Source organism: Eulemur rufifrons, chromosome 18, assembly GCF_041146395.1.
Source record: "Eulemur rufifrons isolate Redbay chromosome 18, OSU_ERuf_1, whole genome shotgun sequence".
NCBI lineage: Eukaryota > Metazoa > Chordata > Mammalia > Primates > Lemuridae > Eulemur > Eulemur rufifrons.
Window position 1 is genome coordinate 60,118,430 of NC_091000.1, and position 18,297 is coordinate 60,136,726.

Consider the following 18,297-nt stretch of genomic DNA (forward strand, 5'->3'; position numbering starts at 1 on the left):
CAATGAGTCTCCGGCGGAGGATCCATGATCCGTGATCCGGGTCTCAAGCGGGGGAAGGGCCCCACAGCCAGACTGGGAAATGAGTGTTGGGTGTGCTCTAGGCGTGGGCACTGGAATTGGGCAGTTTTGCAGACTTAAAGAAAATGCATCTAATGTAACTAACTGTAACAACTGGCTAGCAAAGTCAGGACGGGGGAGTGAGCTTCACCAGGTCTGGAGCATGAAAGCGAAGCAGGTCCCACTCCCACTCACTTGGCTGTGGTGCTGGGAACGCCCCTCCATTCCCGTGCTGAAACCTTGGGGCAGCAGCAGTTGCTCCACTCCCTGCATGAGCATTTCTCCAGGAGCCTGAGGGCTGCCCGCAGATCCCTTCAGCACTGGTACTTTGCCCACCATGGGGAGGTCCCAACGCAGGCTTGCCCCCCACCCCCCTGCAGCTTTGCTCCCTGCCTCAGAGACAGAGCAAGGGACCCAGACTACTAAGCATTCCATGGCCCAACCTATCACCTGGGACACCTGAGTACTTCCCCTTGTTAACCAAGGTCAAGCATAACCCTTACTGCTATCATGGCAGTTGGCTCTTGCCTGCAAGCGCCACCTACTGGCCAGGAAATTGACCTGCACAGCCCATAACGTCCACTGACACAGTACACAGTGCTTGGAAACAAGAGAAGCTTCTCATGACCTCTGCTACCACTATTGCCCAGATCACCCTGGCTACAGGAGGTTGTGAGCCCACTGAAGTGCCTGGTACACTGCCACTAGAATCAGCATTTGAGAAAGCCAACACACTAAGGCCATTTATAACCAAGGAAATCATAAATTCTTCACTGCTGAATGCATCCAGGAGCAAAGCCAAATGGCCCTAACTCAATGTACATTACAGGCATATCCTCAAGAACAAAAAAGTCCTTCCCCAACAAAAGTAAATTCAAAAATAAAAAGAAGTGACAGTTTCTCCAGATGAGAAGGAATCAACACAAATATACAGGAAGTATGAAAAAGAAAGGTATAATGACACCCACAAAGGAACAGAGTAATTCTCTACCAATGGGTCCTAACCAAAAAGAAATCCTCAAAATTCCAGATAAAGAAAGTGAAATATTGATTTTAACAAGAATCAATGAGATCTAGGAAAAGTCTGAAAACCAATACAAAGAAATGAGAAAATCAATTCTGGATATGAACAAGAAATTTACCAAGGAATAGGTATCTTAAAAAACAAAAAAAACAAACAAACAAACAGAACTTCTGGAGATGAAAAATTGAAGGAATTACAAAATACATTCAAAAGGTTCAACAATAGCCTAGGCCAATGAGAAGAGAGAGTCTCAGAACCTGAGCATAGGTCTTTCGAATTAATCCAGTCAGAGAAAAATAAAAAAGAATAAAAAAGAATGAGCAAAGCCTTCAGGATATATGGGACTATTAATACATAAAGTGACCAAACATATGAATCATCAGTACTCCCAAGGAAGAAAAAGCAAAAAGTTTAGAAAACTTATTTAAGGAACTAATTCATAAAAACTTACCTACTCTAGCAAGAGATTTAGACATGCAAATACAGGAGGCCCAATGAACATGAGAAAAATACATTGCAAGATGGACTTCACCATGCCATATAGTCATCAGACTGTCTAAAGTTAGTGTGAAGGAAAAAAATCCTAAAATAAGCAAAAGAAAGGTGTCTAGTCACCTATAAAGAAAAGCCCATCAGACTAACAGCAGACTTCTCAGCAGAAACCTTGCAAGCCAGAAGAGACTGGGCTCCTATTTCCAAAGTCCTAAAAGAAGGAACTGCCAGCCAAGAATTTTATATCCAGCTAGCATAAGCTTCATAAATGAAGGAGAAATAAAGTCTTTCCCAGACAAGCAAATGCTGAAGAAATTCATTCCACTAGACGAGCCCTAAAAGAAATGCTTAAAGAAGTTCCAAACATGGAAGTGAACCGTCGATATTTGCCATCATAAACTCAAAGGTCTTATAAAACAATTACAAAAAGGAGGAAAAGAAAGGAATCAAATGGAAGCACATTAGAACTCCACCAAACCACGAAGACAGAGAAAAAATAAAGAAATTTACAAAACAACTAGATGGATTCAAAGCCAAATTCTACCAAACATACAAAGAACTAATACCCATTCTCCTGAAACGATTCCAAAAAATCAAAGAGGAGAGAATTCTCCCCAACTCATTCTATGAGGCCAGTATTACCCTGATACCAAAACCAGGTAAGAACACAAGAAAACTACAGCCCAACATCCCTGATGAAAACAGATGGAAAAATCCTCAACAAAATACTAGCAAATCAAATCCAACAGCCCATCAAAAATACAATCCACCAAGATCATGTAGGTTTTATTCCAGTAATGCAAATATAGTTCAACATATATAAATCAATTAATGTGATTCATCACATAAGCAGAATTTTAGGACAAAAAAACATGTAATCACCTCAACAAATGCAAAAGAAAAAAAGGCATCTGATAAAATCCAGCACCTCTTCATGATAAAACCCCCCAACAAACTAGAGATAGAAGAAGGAATATACCTCAAAAAGTTAATATGACAAATCCTCAGCCAACATCATACTGAATGGGAAAAGGTTGAAAGCACTCCCTCTAAGAACTGGAACAACACAGGATGCCCACTTTTTTACCTCTCCCATTCAACATAGTACTAAAAGTCCTAGCCAGAGCAATCAGGCAAGAGAAAGAAATAAAAACATCCAAATTGAAAAAGAGAAAGTCAAATTATCTCTGTTTGCTGACAATATGATCTTGTATGTAGAAAACCCTAAAGACTCCACCAAAAAACTCTAAGGACTGATAAATGAATTCAGTAAAGTTTCAGGATATAAAATCAACATATAAAAATTAGTAGCATTTCTATGTACCAATAACGACCAAGCTGAGGACTAAATCAAGAAGGCAATTCCGCTTATAATAACTGTAAGAAAAATAAAATATGTGGGGATATATTAATATTTTAACCAAGGAGGTGAAAGATCTCTACAAGGAGAACTATTAATATAAACTGATGAAAGAAATTACAGGCCGGGCGCGGTGGCTCACGCCTGTAATCCTAGCACTCTGGGAGGCTGAAGCGGGCGGATCGCTCGAGGTCAGGAGTTCGAGACCAGCCTGAGCAAGAGCAAGACCCCGTCTCTACTAAAAATAGAAAGAAATTATATGGACAACTAAAATATATATATACAAAAAAAAAATTAGCCGGGCATGGTGGCACATGCCTGTAGTCCCAGCTACTCGGGAGGCTGAGGCAGTAGGATCGCTTAAGCCCAGGAGTTTGAGGTTGCTGTGAGCTAGACTGACGCCACGGCACTCACTCTAGCCTGGGCAACAGAGTGAGACTCTGTCTCAAAAAAAAGAAAGAAATTACAGATGACCCAAATGAATGGAAAACAGATCAGAAGAATTAATACTCGTGGATCAGGATTATTAAAATAATACTGTTAAAATGATCATACTGTGCATAGCAATCTACAGATGCAATGCAATCCTTATCAAAATATGAATATCATTTTTCACAAAATGAGAAAAAACAATCCTAAAATTCATATGGAACTAAAAAAGAGCTCAAAAAGCCAAAGCAATACTAACAAAAGATACAAAGCTGGAGGCATCACATTACCAGACTTCAAATTATACTACACGGCTACTGTAACTAACACAGCATGGTACTGGTATAAAAACAGACACAAAATCAATGGAATAGAATAGAGAAACCAGAAATATAGCCTCATATCTACAGTCAACTGATCTTTGACAAAGACATAAAGACAAAACATACACTGAGGAAAGGATACCCTTTTCAATAAATGCTGCTGGGAAAATTGGATCGCCATATGCAGAAAATAAAACTGGATCCCTATCTCTCACCTCATACAAAAATCAACTCAAGATGGATAAAAGACTTAAATGTAAGACCTGAAACTATAAAAATTCTAGAAGAATATCTAGGAAAAACTCTTCTGAATATCGGCAGAGAATTCACGATTAAGACCTCAAAGGCAAAAGTAACAAAACCAAAAATAGAGAAATGGGACTTAAACTAAAAAGCTTCTACACAGCAAAAGAAATAATCAAAAGAGTAAACAGACAACCTGCAGAATTGGAGAAAGTATCTGCAAACTATTCAACCAACGGGGACTAATATCCAGAATTTATGAGGAATTCAAGCAACTCAACAACAACAAAAACCAAATAATCCCATTAAGAAGCGGGCAAAGAACACAAACAGACATTTTCTAAATGAAGACATACAGATGGCAATAAGCATATGAAAAAAACATCACTAATCATCAGAGAAATGTGCAATTAAAACCATAATGAAATGGTATTTGACACCAGTCCAAATGGCTAATATTAAAAGGTAAAAAAATAACTTACGTTGGTGAGGATGGGGAGAAAAAGAAACACTCATACACTGTTGGTAGGAATGTAAATTAATACAATCTCTAAGGACAACAGTTTGGAAATTTCTCAAAGAACTAAAAATAGAACTATCATTCGATCCAGCAATCCCACTACTGGGTATCTACCCAAAGGAAAAGAAATCAACATATCCAAAAGATACCTGCACTCCTATGTTTATCACAGCACTATTTACAAAAGCAAAGATATGGAATCAACCAAAGTGTCCATCAGTGGATGACTGGGGAAAGAAAATGTGGTATATATACCCAATGGAATACTACCCAGCCATAAGAAGGAATGAAATCATTTCCACTGTAGCATGGATGGAACTGGAGGCCATTAGTGTAAGTGAAACAACTGAGAAAGTCAAATACTGCATGTTCTCACTTGTATGTGGGATCTAGATAATGTGTAAATATGGACATAGAGTGTGGGATAGACACTGGAGACTCAGAAGGGTGGGGGAGCATGGGTAATGAGAAATCATTTAATGGGTACTATGTACATTATTTGAGTGATGGATACACTAAAAGCCCAGACTTCACCACTATGCAATTTATTTATGTAACAAAATTGCACGTGTACCCTTAAATTTATACAAGCAGAGAGAGAGAGAGAGAGAGAGAGAATATAAAAGATATAAAACAGAGTTGTTATCCAAAATATATTAAGAAAACAATAAAGAACTCATTTTTTAAAAAAAAATGGATAAAAGATCGTAGCAAACATTTTGGCAAGGGGAAATATAAATGGAGACGTGTTTGACATTGTTAATGTTACATTAAATAAATAGGAGGCCATTAGCATGACCTCCTTACTACCTAACAAACTGCAACCTAACTTAGTATGTAAACAAACTGAAACCTAATTTAGGAGGATATTTTTGGTAACAAACAGCCTGTTTTCAGCCAAATCCAGGTCATCAACTTATCAGACCATGCCCAAACAAGGCAAATGCCTCATCACAATATGCCCAAATAAGGCACAGTCTAGCTGTAGCCAATCACGTGATTTCTCTACTTTGCTTCCACGTCTGGCCTATGAAAGTGTGCTGCTCACACTGCTGGGCAGAGCTCTCTGAGCCTCTTCTGGTTCTGAAAGCTGTCTGATTCATGAATCGTTCTTGGCTCAAATAAACTGTTTAAACTTAATGTTTCTTTTAACATTAGTAATCTGGGAAACATAAATCAAGAGCAGAATAAAATACTATTTATTTTATACCCATTCAATTGGAAAAAATTAAAAAGACTGAAATACCATGTGCTTGATAGCACAGAATGAATTGTTAAACACTGACAGTGCAAATGTATTATACAAAGTTTCCTCAAAAAAACTCTGGAAAACAATTTAGCAAGATTTTATGAAGCTGAACATCCACATTCCCTATATATGCTCTACAAAACTCACACATGGGCATCAGGATTTGAAAATATTTGTAGCTGCATTGTTTGCAATAGCAAAAACATAGAAAAAACTTAAATCCATCAACAGAAGATGATTTGGGTGAAGAAATCATTTCATACAATGAAATATTATTACAGCAATGAAATGAAATAGCTACATGCAATAACAAGGATGTATCTTAGGAACAAGGTTGAGCGAAAAAAGCTACAGAAGACTATATATAACATCATTTTATTTTTAAAGCTCAAATGCAAGGAAAACTAGAAAACATATTGTTTGAAGATACATACTTATTTTTAAGAGCACTGGAATTAGGAACACAAAATTGAGGACAGTAAATACCTTTACAGAGGAGATAGTGAGACCAGCATGTGGGTGGATATAATAGTATTGGAAATATTGCAGTTCTTAAATTAGGTGCTGAAATCAAAGATTATCATGTTATTTTTATTCTCTATAATTTGATATATTAAATTGATTAAGTTTTATATCAAACATTTTATGATCAAAATTTAAAACAAAGTATTAAAATTAAAGCTTATCCAAGAGACAGCACGTAAAAGCTCTCCTAATTGATCTATTTATTTCTTCCCAGTTAATTTTATTCACATTCCATTACCACATCTGTGACAGTCACTATTTCACTTAAATCCCGCTCAATAATTTTAAAAATAGTGTCAAGCATAATGCATGTTAAGAATAAGTACATAGCAATGTAAAGACATAATGACGTTATGGAGAATTATGTGAGTGTTGCATGCTTGTATCTACCCCCAAATTGATTAAAATCAAAATAAATCAAATTAAAGTCTTCTGATTTTCATTCGTAAGCAGAGAAAAAGAATAAAATAAATAATTCAGTGCACTTTATTCTATTGGTATATGATGGGCAAAGTCTGTTTGTTATACTAAACAGATTTATTCTGCCCTGAAATGTTAAAATATAGGGGAAAAAAATGTCTTTTTCAATCTATTAATGAGCATGTTTTCTTTTAGAGCCTACCCCTATGCTACATACTTCTGAAAATAAATTAGTTACTTGTCCTAATAATTACAAAAAAGGAGAGAAGAGGGAGACAGAATCTCAAGTAAGTTAAGGATCACAGAATCTTGAGTGAAAACAAAGCCTTAGAACCATTAGCAGTGCTAAAAAAAAAAAAAAAAAAAGCCAGATTTGGTCAATTTTACAAGATGAAAAAAAACAAAAGCATGTCAGAAAAATAGTGAAAAAGCAATCTATCACAGATGATTCATCATAATCTAAAAACAAATGACTATTTTTAAAGTATACTCTTTGACAAAAGAAATGAATTTCCTTTAAAAAAAAAATAAGTACCTGAGCAAGGAAAGATTTGCGAAATCTCAACACTTCTATTATTCACAGACTTTTCTCTCATGTTGTTAAAGGGGAACTGATATTATTCCTTACTTATATTTGGAAGGAAATTTGGTTTATTTTTAATTTGCCCAGAATTTCTGCGTAAAAATGAATGCCAAGTAGTAATTCTATGCAGTGGCACAGAACAATGCTCACTTGGTATTCATCCTAGGTCTTAAATAAGTGTAGCCTGCCAACTGTAGCCCACTCAATTATTCTGAACCTCATTATCCAATTTCTTTTTCTAGAACCTTTGTTCCATTTCCTCCTTTCTATCAGGCATTTAGTTCACTGTTCTGAAAACTCTTTGCCACAGGAGTTAAGAAGGGAAAAGGAAGACAAGCTCACACTTATTTTGCTACTTGAAGCAGCTCTAAATCATGACTGATGTAAAAAAGGCTGACTATGATAAAGGAAGTTTAAAAACAAGGCCTCTTATAACTGGGATGTCTTAACCGCCGTATGCACAGGATTTTCAGCCAATCTTTCAAACAGACAGCACAGCTACAGAGACATCTCTACTCTTTCTAGCCTTGCTTTCCTGCAAGAATGTCACTAGTAGAGGGTCAGATTTGATGTGGCCCTTCTAGAGCTCCCAGGGAAGAAGGGGAGGGGGCGAGGAGGACACTTGAAGGTAGCCACACAGCACCACAGAAATACTAAGACCAAACAGAACAATCTCGGAGGCTTCACAGACTGGTCTGAGTGATGAAGAATAGGGACAGCAAGAAATTATTTCCCCTAAAGATACCTAGTCAGCAATCTAACTGGATTTAAAAAAAAAAAAAAAAAAAACAATTTAAAAAAAGGCTTTCAATTAGAATCCTATTTAGGTAAATTAGTCTTGTCAAAATATTCTACTGTAATTAGAAGATATATTAAGAACAAGGAAAAATGTAAATCATGAAATATAAATGCCATAAAGAGAACTTTATTTTTATATAAAACTTTGATTTATACAGGGTATCCAAAAAGTCACCATACATAGGGAAAATGGGAAACTGCAGCTAAACGTACCTTCATTTACAAAATATTCATTACAAAATTTTTCCTTTGTATGGAAACTTTTGGGACACCCTGTATTAAAGAATATAATCAATTTTACTCATTAAAATTGAAACACTATCTACCTCGCTATTTGCCCCTTCCTGCACACTGTTCCGCATCTCAAGTATTTTTCATATTCCTTGGAAAGATAATCAATACACAATCTATGACGAAAACTAATTTTTGCCTTTAAAGTTTTTATTTTTAATACAAAATTATACCCATTGTAGCTAGTTAAATAATACAAAGACATATAAATAAAAGAGTCATCTTCCCCTGCCCCTTCTCCAACCATTATAAACATATCTTTATATAAATCCTTTCAAACTCTGTCCAATCCCATATAAGCATACGTATATAAACATACATATATGTACACGTATATATGAGTACATGTATTTGACTTTATTATTTGTTTTAACAAAAAATAGGATATTTTACATGCTACATTGCAATTGTGTTTTTCTTATTTAATAAGTCATCACCATCAACTGAAGTAATTAACATTTTTTTAAGGCTCTGTGATATCTCAAATTATGAATGTACTGCAATTCATTCAACATTCTTCCACTGACTGGCATTCAGGCTGTTTTAGCTGTCTTAGGTTTCTGTCACTACAAAAATATACTGCATCACATGAACACACACATGCATGACCACAGCCAACAGCATCCATTATACTGGTACTTTTCCCATGGACAGACTCACAAACAGGACTTTCAAAAGAGCTGCAATAGCCATGCGTGGTGGCTCACACCTGTAATCCTAGCACTTTGGGAGGCCAAGACAGAAGGATTGCTTGAGGCTAGGAGTTTGAGACCAGCCTGAGTAAGAGCAAGACTGCATCTCTACAAAAAATAGAAAAATTAGCTGGGTGTGGTGGTGCATGTCTGTAGTCCCAGCTGCTCAGGAGGCTAAGGAAGGAGGATTGCTTGAGCTCAGGAGTTTGAGGTTGCAGTGAGCTATGATGACACCACTGCACTCTAGCCCTGGTGACAGAGGAACACCCTGCCTCAAAAAAATAAAACAGCTGCAACAATCTTTCACACTCCTACCAACAGTATATTAACATGTGGGAAACAGTTATAGAATGTGTTACATAACTAAAATATTGCATAAAGCAAAGTCCATAAAATTTTAAGTGTCAATAAGTTTAAGGTGATTTCTACTTTTGTGATATGTTTATATCGATTGATTTAGTAAGGCTGCAATTATAAGGCACCTGGATAGGCATCTCTGCAAAAACAAAGTCTATATTGAAGTCGATTTTAACTTACCTTTCTTTGAAACTTCTGCCCCATTAAGTTCTTTTTGTGCTTCTTCAATTTTGTCTAAAAAAAAAAAAAATTTATAAATCTATTCATCATAGACAAATAACAATAAACTAGAGCAAAAAAACTACTTTTAGACAGGATCAGACATATAGTAATAAATATTTGTTGAATGATTTATGAAACAAACATTTGTATACTGTTAAAGGACCTGTTCTCTTTTAAATTTATAATTCTTATCATTTCTTAGTCACAAGGACTACTTCCAATTGTTTCCATAATGCAAATAATTAGTGTACTTTAAATACTGAACTATAGCTAAAAAAAAGTTCAGTTGCCTAATAAAGGTATCTAAAAATAATGGTTTCTTTACATAAGAGGTGTTCAAAAGATTTTTTTTTTTATTTCGTATTTTTTTTTATTCATGATAAATTATTAAGTGAACAGTGCAAGTTAAAAACAATAGTTTCATATTTTTTCCCCACCCCCCCTTTCCCGAGTCAGCAAAAAGAAATTTTTATTACAGATATAACAAATACCTACTAGCTTAGAAACAACAAGACTAAGCAAAGTTCAGAGATGGTCTAAGACCTAAGAAAAACATAGAAGAAAGAATACGATGGAAAAACAAAGGAAAGGATGAGCTGAAGAGTGGCATGGCAGAAAGGATCTGTCCCTTGATGACAGCATAGAGTATCTATGAAGTGTGAGGGCAGAGTACTGCATTAAAGAGATACCATATAAAACTCACTAGACAACTGTGATACAGGCTCACAGTTTTGCAGGCCAGGTATAACCCAGAAGCAATAACTAACAGAGTTGAGAGTGCTGCCTCAGTCCCGCTGTTCTCTGCTCTGAGGCTCTGGGCAGAACTAGATTTTATAAATATGTGCATGTTCTACTTTGATAACAATTAATTTAAACTTTGTAAGAATACACATATTTGATGACTATGGCAGTAATCAATTCCAAATTTAACACTACGCTAGGCACTTATTAAAGTGATAAAAGGACAAAATTCCCAGGGTACTATTTTGCACTGAACTAAATACAGTATCAATAATTTTTTTTTAATTTTTTTTTTTTTTATAGACAGGGTCTTGCTCTGTTACCCAGGTTTGAGTGCAGTGGAGTGCAGTGCATAGCCCGATGCAACATCAAACTCCTAGGCTCAAGCAATCCTCCTGCCTCAGCCTAGTACTGATAATTACGTAACATTTTAGATATCCCAACTATGAAAGTAGAGATTAGATAAATGCTTTCAAAATATTGTTGCTTCAGTCATGTAGATTATTAGCCTCTGCCTTCTGATATACATCATCAGCCCCAGAAATTGTCCCCAATGCTAACCCTACCACTACTTACTGGCCATGGAAGACAAAACCTCCAATATGGCATCCTACTCCAAATAAATAAAAGGGACACACCATACCATGGGCCCTTCAAACTCTGGTCTACATGCCTCTTTCTCCATCTTGCCAGAAAAATCAGAAATTCAAGAGAACCTTTGATTTACTGATCAAATGTCCTTCAATTGTGTATTGATTCAACCAGCCTGCGAAGGCAGAGCAGGAGCCACAGAACAAAGGAAGCGAGCTAGTTTGAAATATGAGACGTTGTATCTCAGCAATGGTCAAAAACAACTGAATTTTCATTCTGACAAATGTATCCCCCACAGCAATGTCCTACTGGCTTCCTGCTAATTATCAGATCCAGAATATAATTTCAGAAGTACAGGCAACTGCTGGAAATTAAGACAATCTTCCTGATTTAGAAATTTTAGCTATTTCTCATGAAATGTTGAGTGAAATTAAATATAGTCCCGGAAAAAAAAAAATATTAAATGCAGAAACTGGATCCTGCATTCAGTAGTAATTTTACTTCAAAGAGAAAAAAAATACATGCATGGAAGAAATCTATATTAGTACAGTGTAAGTAAAAAAAAGCTAAGGCCCACTTTTTAATAAAATACAGACTACATTATAGATATTCAAACTGTAAATAAATCACATAATTTAAACATACAGTCCTTGAGAAACATGTAAAACGAGTTTTATTACCAAAGCACTATTAATTCTATGCCAGTAATTCACCCAAACTTAAGAATCATAAATAATATATACATATATATTATATATATTCACAGTAGTAATGGCTGTGCTTAATAGTTTATGCACACATAATTTGGCATTATATAACACAAACCACTTCTTATTAATAGAACCAATTGTGGCTCAAAGCAACAAAAACTCATAATTTAACAAATACTTACAAAATAGCTACTATTTAGTAAAGTTGAGGTTTGGCCACTTTCTGTTTGCACTTCAACATAACAAACTCTCACAAAAATGAACTGTTTACATTTATTCACAAAATACTAGTCTTTGTTTCTAAAATTTTCAATTGAGTTATCTTTTTGTCTTGATAATAACAGTACATAAACTTGGACTACTGATTTAGGACATCTCCTACATTAGATACAATAAGCACCTATTCAAATGCTTTTACCTATAGCTCCAGTTTAACAGGTAAATACAATCGTTAATTAGAGAGCTTGTAACAGCCATTATAAAAGCGTTTACTTCAATTTTTATATAAAGTTCTATTTGTAATTAACCTGTGTTTTATAATTCTCCTGGTAAATATGATTTAAAAGACACTCTCTAAAATTACAGAGAACGTAATCATTTGTTAACATTGTATGTTCTTAATTGGTTGATACAAGGCAATTTACTGATATTTAAAGCATATTTATCGTTTTTTTCCACTATGGCCTAGCGTAAAAAATATATTTTCACACTCCAACCCATATGACATGTATATGCATAATACGCATTTATACATAACACATAATTCAGAAGCAAACTTACTCATGCTCTACTTTCTATCCTTTCCTATTAAAAATGAAAGATGCTGCCCCTAGACCAACTACATTAATTTTAGGACTCACTGCTAGACGTGTAAACCTGCAGCTTGAAGCTCACCAATATAAGGAACAGTGTTCAACACATCCTTGCGCCACCCCTTTACCAAGGGTAACACTGCCCAATAATCACATCTCTCATTGTAAGTCTTGACTGGGGAGGTGGGGGTAGGAGGAAGGATGCGCGATCTTAGACTCTGAGACATCCTCCAACAGGGCCTCCCCACCACCACTGTGATGTGGGTTAAGAATTTCACAAAGAACCGCACATTCAGAAATAATAGTTTCTTTGCTGCTGTTTCCTAAAACTAAAAATAGATACACAAATATAATGGACATACATGCCGTATCAGTAAATCTAAAGTTAATAATGCATTCTTACTATAACGAGTTCTTACTGTATTTAAATGAAGACGTAATCCTGATTCATTCAATTTTTACTAAATATACTCAGAGGACTTGTCACCTGGAACAGATCCCAGCAACACATGAATGGATCCATAATCTTCCTAAGATGCAGAGGGGCCAGTGGCTAAAGGAGAAATAGGCTAGGTAGGAGAGGGTACTTATAGTACAGGTTTTATTTTTTCTGCAACTACTAAAAATTTATACATTTTTACAGTTTTCTTTCTTCACCTTTAAAATACAGAAAATGTTAATGATAAAGGCTAAAAACTATCTTGTATAATGCTTTACATAATTTAATTTAAAAAATTTGTACAAGAAAACAATGCAAAAATATCTCACTTTCATCATTCACAAATAATTATTTAAAAAGTCTCTTTATTTGTGAAACATAATCTGAAACCACTGAGAAAAAAAAAAAAGTCTTAGGGTTTTTGGAAGACTGGAAAACTAAAAACAAATAATTTATAAAAATGAAATGATCTTCAAAATAAGCATTCACATTAAGTCCCTGCTCTCTGACCATTTTTCACCCTATGCTGAAGTGTTGGGGCCTCACTCACAATCTCAGAGGCTTCAGTACCAACCCTCAAGAGCTTTGGGATCTAGTACATCCCAGGTTTGGGGACCAGCCCACTAAATTGCTAGGATTTGGTTCACCAAATGCTGTGTATTTTTTACTATACTGAATGCCTGCCCTGTGTCAGGCACAATGGGAACAGCTACAGAGACAAAGGAAACAGAATGGTTCTCCCAGAGGGGCTCCCAGTTTATCACACTCTTTAAATAATCATTTTAATATCAATTTGATGGTAAATAAGACCCCAACTCCCCTGAGTGGTTAACAAGAATCTCTGTGACCTAGTTACCTTCTCTGCCCTTCCCCACTTGCATTCTCTCCTCAGGCTCAGCCACAGTGAAGTTCAGGCCAGACCAGACCCCTAGGACTTAACAGCCACTCTGTCAGTTTCCCCAAGGCCCCTCCCACACCATCCCTGCTGTGTGTGGCGTCCTTTCAAGATGTGGCTTCCCTGGGAAACCTTCGCCACCACCCTCGTCAGAGCCCTCACTCCCTTCTCTCTGCACCACTAAACCTTGTGCATAGCGCCCTGTTTCTCCATAGCTACGAATCTCATGGTCATTAGCAATGATGGCAAAGAGATGGAGCTGCGTGTCTTACTGATCGCATAAACACGATAATAACCAGCCAAGTGACACAGAAGCATGGATGCACTCTGAAAAAGAGAAAAAGGAACACAGACACCTAAACTGAAAACCGGACTGGGTGGTTTCACTTAAAAATCTAGCATTTTAACGTCTTTAACATTATTAATGATTTCAACATTTGGGAAACCAAATCAGCACACTGAAAGCACTCGAATTAGTAACTATTATGCCACTCAATCTATGAAAGATTTAAATTATTTCTCCCTTAATTCTATTAGATCATCCTTCCCTCTTGCTGTTCTGCTAGACACCACACGGTCTCTACTCTCACACCCATAGATTCTTCCTCTTCATTTAGCTTTAAAAACACAAACTGGTAAAATTTTATAAAGTAGATCCTAATGAACTGTAAAAGGCACCTCTGTTTACTGAAAGAGGTACCATCTGATTGAAAAAAGATCACCATATGTGACTGTACTATTTTTACTACTGAATAAAGCATAATTCCTACTTCCTCTCATTATACGTCAGCACAAGCTCCTTACTCTAACTGTGAACTGCTAGAGCTATTTCAATACCACTAAATATATGACAATGGCACAATGCTAAAATTATACCCAGTACACACAATCATTTACACATGCTCTTCTAAATGAAGATTATCCCCAGTCTTTGCTGCTATGTAAACTAAATAAACCTATCTTCACAAGCCATTTTAACCTACAAGTTGCACATCTCAAATACATCCAGACCTACCTATGACTTTGAGGAAGATGACACATGACAATGCTGAAAATTACAGTCTAAACCACCATACTTCATGCTGAAGAACACTGCTGCAGTAAGTGAAAAAAAATCATACTCAATTCCATGCTAATGAATTTGAAAATCGTGATGAACTAGTAAACATTCTAGAAAAATACACAATTCCCAAATTGATCCAGGAAGAGGAAAACTTGACCAGAATAACCACCACTGATAAAACTGAGGAAGTACCACTGAGCAACATAAAATTCACTTTTTTAAAGGTTCCAGGCCCAGTTTTAATTTCAAACTATTTCAAAGTTTTAAGAAGAAAGCATGTTCGAAACTGCTCCAGAATGCAGCATGACACAGGTGTTCTAAATCATGTTACAAAGCAGGCATGACCCTGATATGAAAACCTGACCGAAGGGGCAGAAAAACCAACACGACAGACAAGTCTCATCTGAGTATGGATTTAACAATCTATATCAAGAAGCACATTCACAGAAAATGAGGATGCAAAGCTATTTCAATATTCAGAAGCAAGTTATAATTTGTAATAGCAAACAAGGTAATTTAAATAATGTCCCAAAATGTACTTGATTAAATCACATCTATCTTTAGTGTTTAAAAAAAACCTTCAATACTGAATGGGAAAGGATGTTCTTCTTCATATTAACCAAATGTTATTCTAATAAATACCCCCAAAGAAAGAAATTGGCCAATGACCTTGCTGGCTGTTCCCCAGCTCCTGTCTTCCTCACCCCACTCTATTCCCATCCCTCACCCCATCCCCACCCCGGGCCCCAGCAGCACTTCTCACAGCATACTCTGAGAGCCTGCCTGGTCTCCTCGTTACACTGGATCTCACTCAGCAGACCGCACAGATGCCCGGATCACTGGCCCCTTGACACACAGTTGTCCAAAAATGAACCGCTATTGCAATATTACTGCAGCATTTATGTCAATAATAACTTGGGGGAAATTTTACATGTAAAACATTAAGGGACTGATGAAACAGATAATTAAGTACTTGCATACAACAGAATATCATTTAACCATCAACATTCTAAACATGTTGTGCCACAAAGAGGAATATGTACATATGTACATACACACACACAGATATATATACTAATAGGTCTATGAAGAAGGAGGCCAAAATGTAAGTGGCTATCAGAGAGTAGTACATTAACAGATTTCATGTTAGCATTTACATTTTCTTCAGTTACTAATTTACCTATAATGAATATTTTAATATAAAAAATAATTATTTAAACTCAATAAAACTAAACCCTAACAACGTGCTAAAATTATCTTTTTAAAAAATGTTGGCTATTGATTCTAAAGACCAAATTTCCAGATCAAATGAAAGATTACAGAACAACTTCTAAATCATGAAAACATTAATACCCATGGTTTGTTCAGTCCAAATATATTTATTAGCCCCCGAGTGCCAGCACTAAGGATACTCAAAGACGAGCAATCCCAACATCCTGCGTGGAAGAATTCAGGTAAGTAAACAAGCAGTTCCTACCCACATGGTGACCCTGTGACTGTATCCACAGAGTTTAGGTCATTCAACAGGGGAGCGCCGAGGCTCGGACAGGCAGAACAGCAGGAAACAAGAGTTTGCAGAACATTCGGGTACATGTGTCTTTCTTACAGAATGACCTTTTTTCCTTTGGGTATATGCCCAATAATGGGATTGCTGGGTCAAATGGCAGGTCTACTTGAATCTGTTTAAGATACCTCCATAATGCTTTCCACAGGGGTTGCACTAGTTTGCAGTCCCACCAGCAGTGTATTAGTGTTCCTGTCTCTCCACACCCACGCCAACATGTGTTGTTTTGGGTTTTTTTGATAAAGGCCATTCTCACTGGGGTTAAGTGATATCTCATTGTGGTTTTGATTTGCATTTCTCTGATGATTAATTAGGGATGTTGAGCATTTTTTCATATGTTTGCTAGCCATTCTTATATCTTCTTTTGAGAAGTTTCTATTCATGTCATTTGCCCACTTTTTGATAGGGCTGTTTGATTTTTTCTTGCTGATTTTCCTGAGTTCTAAATAGATTCTTGTTATCAGTCCTTTATCTGATGTGTAGTATGCAAAAATTTTTTCCCATTCTGTAGGTGGTCTGTTTATTCTCGTGACCGTTTCTTTGGCTGTGCAGAAGCTTTTTAATTTAATCATGTCCCAATCATTTATTTTTGTTGCTGCTGTGATTGCCTTGGGGGTCTTCTTCATAAATTCTTTGCCTAGGCCAATGTCTGTAAGAGTCTTTCCTACATTTTCTTCTAGAATTCTGATTGTATCACGCCTAAGGTTTAAGTCTGTTATCCACCGTGATTTGATTTTTGTGAGAGGTGAAAGCTGTGGGTCCTGTTTCAGTCTTCTACAAGTGGCTAACCAATTCTCCCAGCACCATTTATTGAATAGGGATTCTTGTCCCCAGAGTATATTCTTTCCTGCTTTGTCAAAAATTAGGTGACTATATGAGGATGGTTCTATATTTGGATTTTCTGTTGTGTGCCACTGGTCTGTGTCCCTGTATTTGTGCCAGTACCAGGCTGTTTTAAGAACCACGGCCTTGTAGTATAGTTTGAGGTCTGGCAACTTAATACCTCCCATTTTGTTTTTGTTGCTTAAAATTGCTTTTGCTATACGGGGTCTTCTCTGATTCCATACAAAGTATATAATTATTTTCTCTACGTCTGTGAAGAATGATGTTGGTAATTTAATAGGGATTGCATTGAATCTGTAGATCACTTTGAGTAGTATAGACATTTTAACAATGTTGATTCTTCCGATCCACGAGCATGGTATATTTTGCCATCTATTTGCAAGTTCTGCTATCACCTGAATATTTATAGCAGCACAATTCACAATAGCAAAGATGTGGAAACAACCCAAATGCCCATCAATACATGATTGGATTAGTAAGCTGTGGTATATGTATACCATGGAATATTACTCAGCTATAAGAAATAATGAAGATACGACATCTCTATGGTTCTCCTGGACAGAGTTGGAACCCATTATATTAAGTGAAGTATCCCAAGAATGGAAAAACAAGCATCACATGTACTCACCAGAAAACTGGTTTCCCTGATCATCACCTAAATACACATCTAGGAATGACACCAATCGGATATCAGACTGAGGTGGGGGGTGGGGGAAGGGATGGGTGTATGCCTACACAATGAGTGCATTGCGCACCGTTTGGGGAATGGTAACGCTTGAAGGTGCTGACTCGGGAAGGGGGGGTTGGGAAGGGAGGGATATATACCTACATGATGGGTGCAACGCGCACTATCTGGGGAACAGACACGCCTGGAGCTCTGACGTGGGGGGAAAGGCGGTACATGGACAACGTATGTAACCTGCAATTCTGTATCCCCCATAACAATAAGATGAAATAAAAAAAAAAAAAAAAGAGTTTGCAGAGAACTCAAAGCAGTTTGGATGCATAAATCTAGAGAGAGCAGGTCAAGAGATAAGGGATGGGTGTATACCTA

General features: G+C 36.5%; 1 protein-coding gene across 1 annotated transcript in view; it reads right to left on the reverse strand.

The window, feature by feature from the left end:
- Window positions 1-18,297, reverse strand: part of HIVEP1 (HIVEP zinc finger 1) — a 150,995-nt gene that overhangs the window by 71,240 nt on the left and 61,458 nt on the right. The window contains exon 3 of the mRNA XM_069493092.1: window positions 9,544-9,597. Coding sequence (XP_069349193.1) covers window positions 9,544-9,597 — 54 coding nt within the window. The remainder of the gene's footprint in view (window positions 1-9,543; window positions 9,598-18,297) is intronic.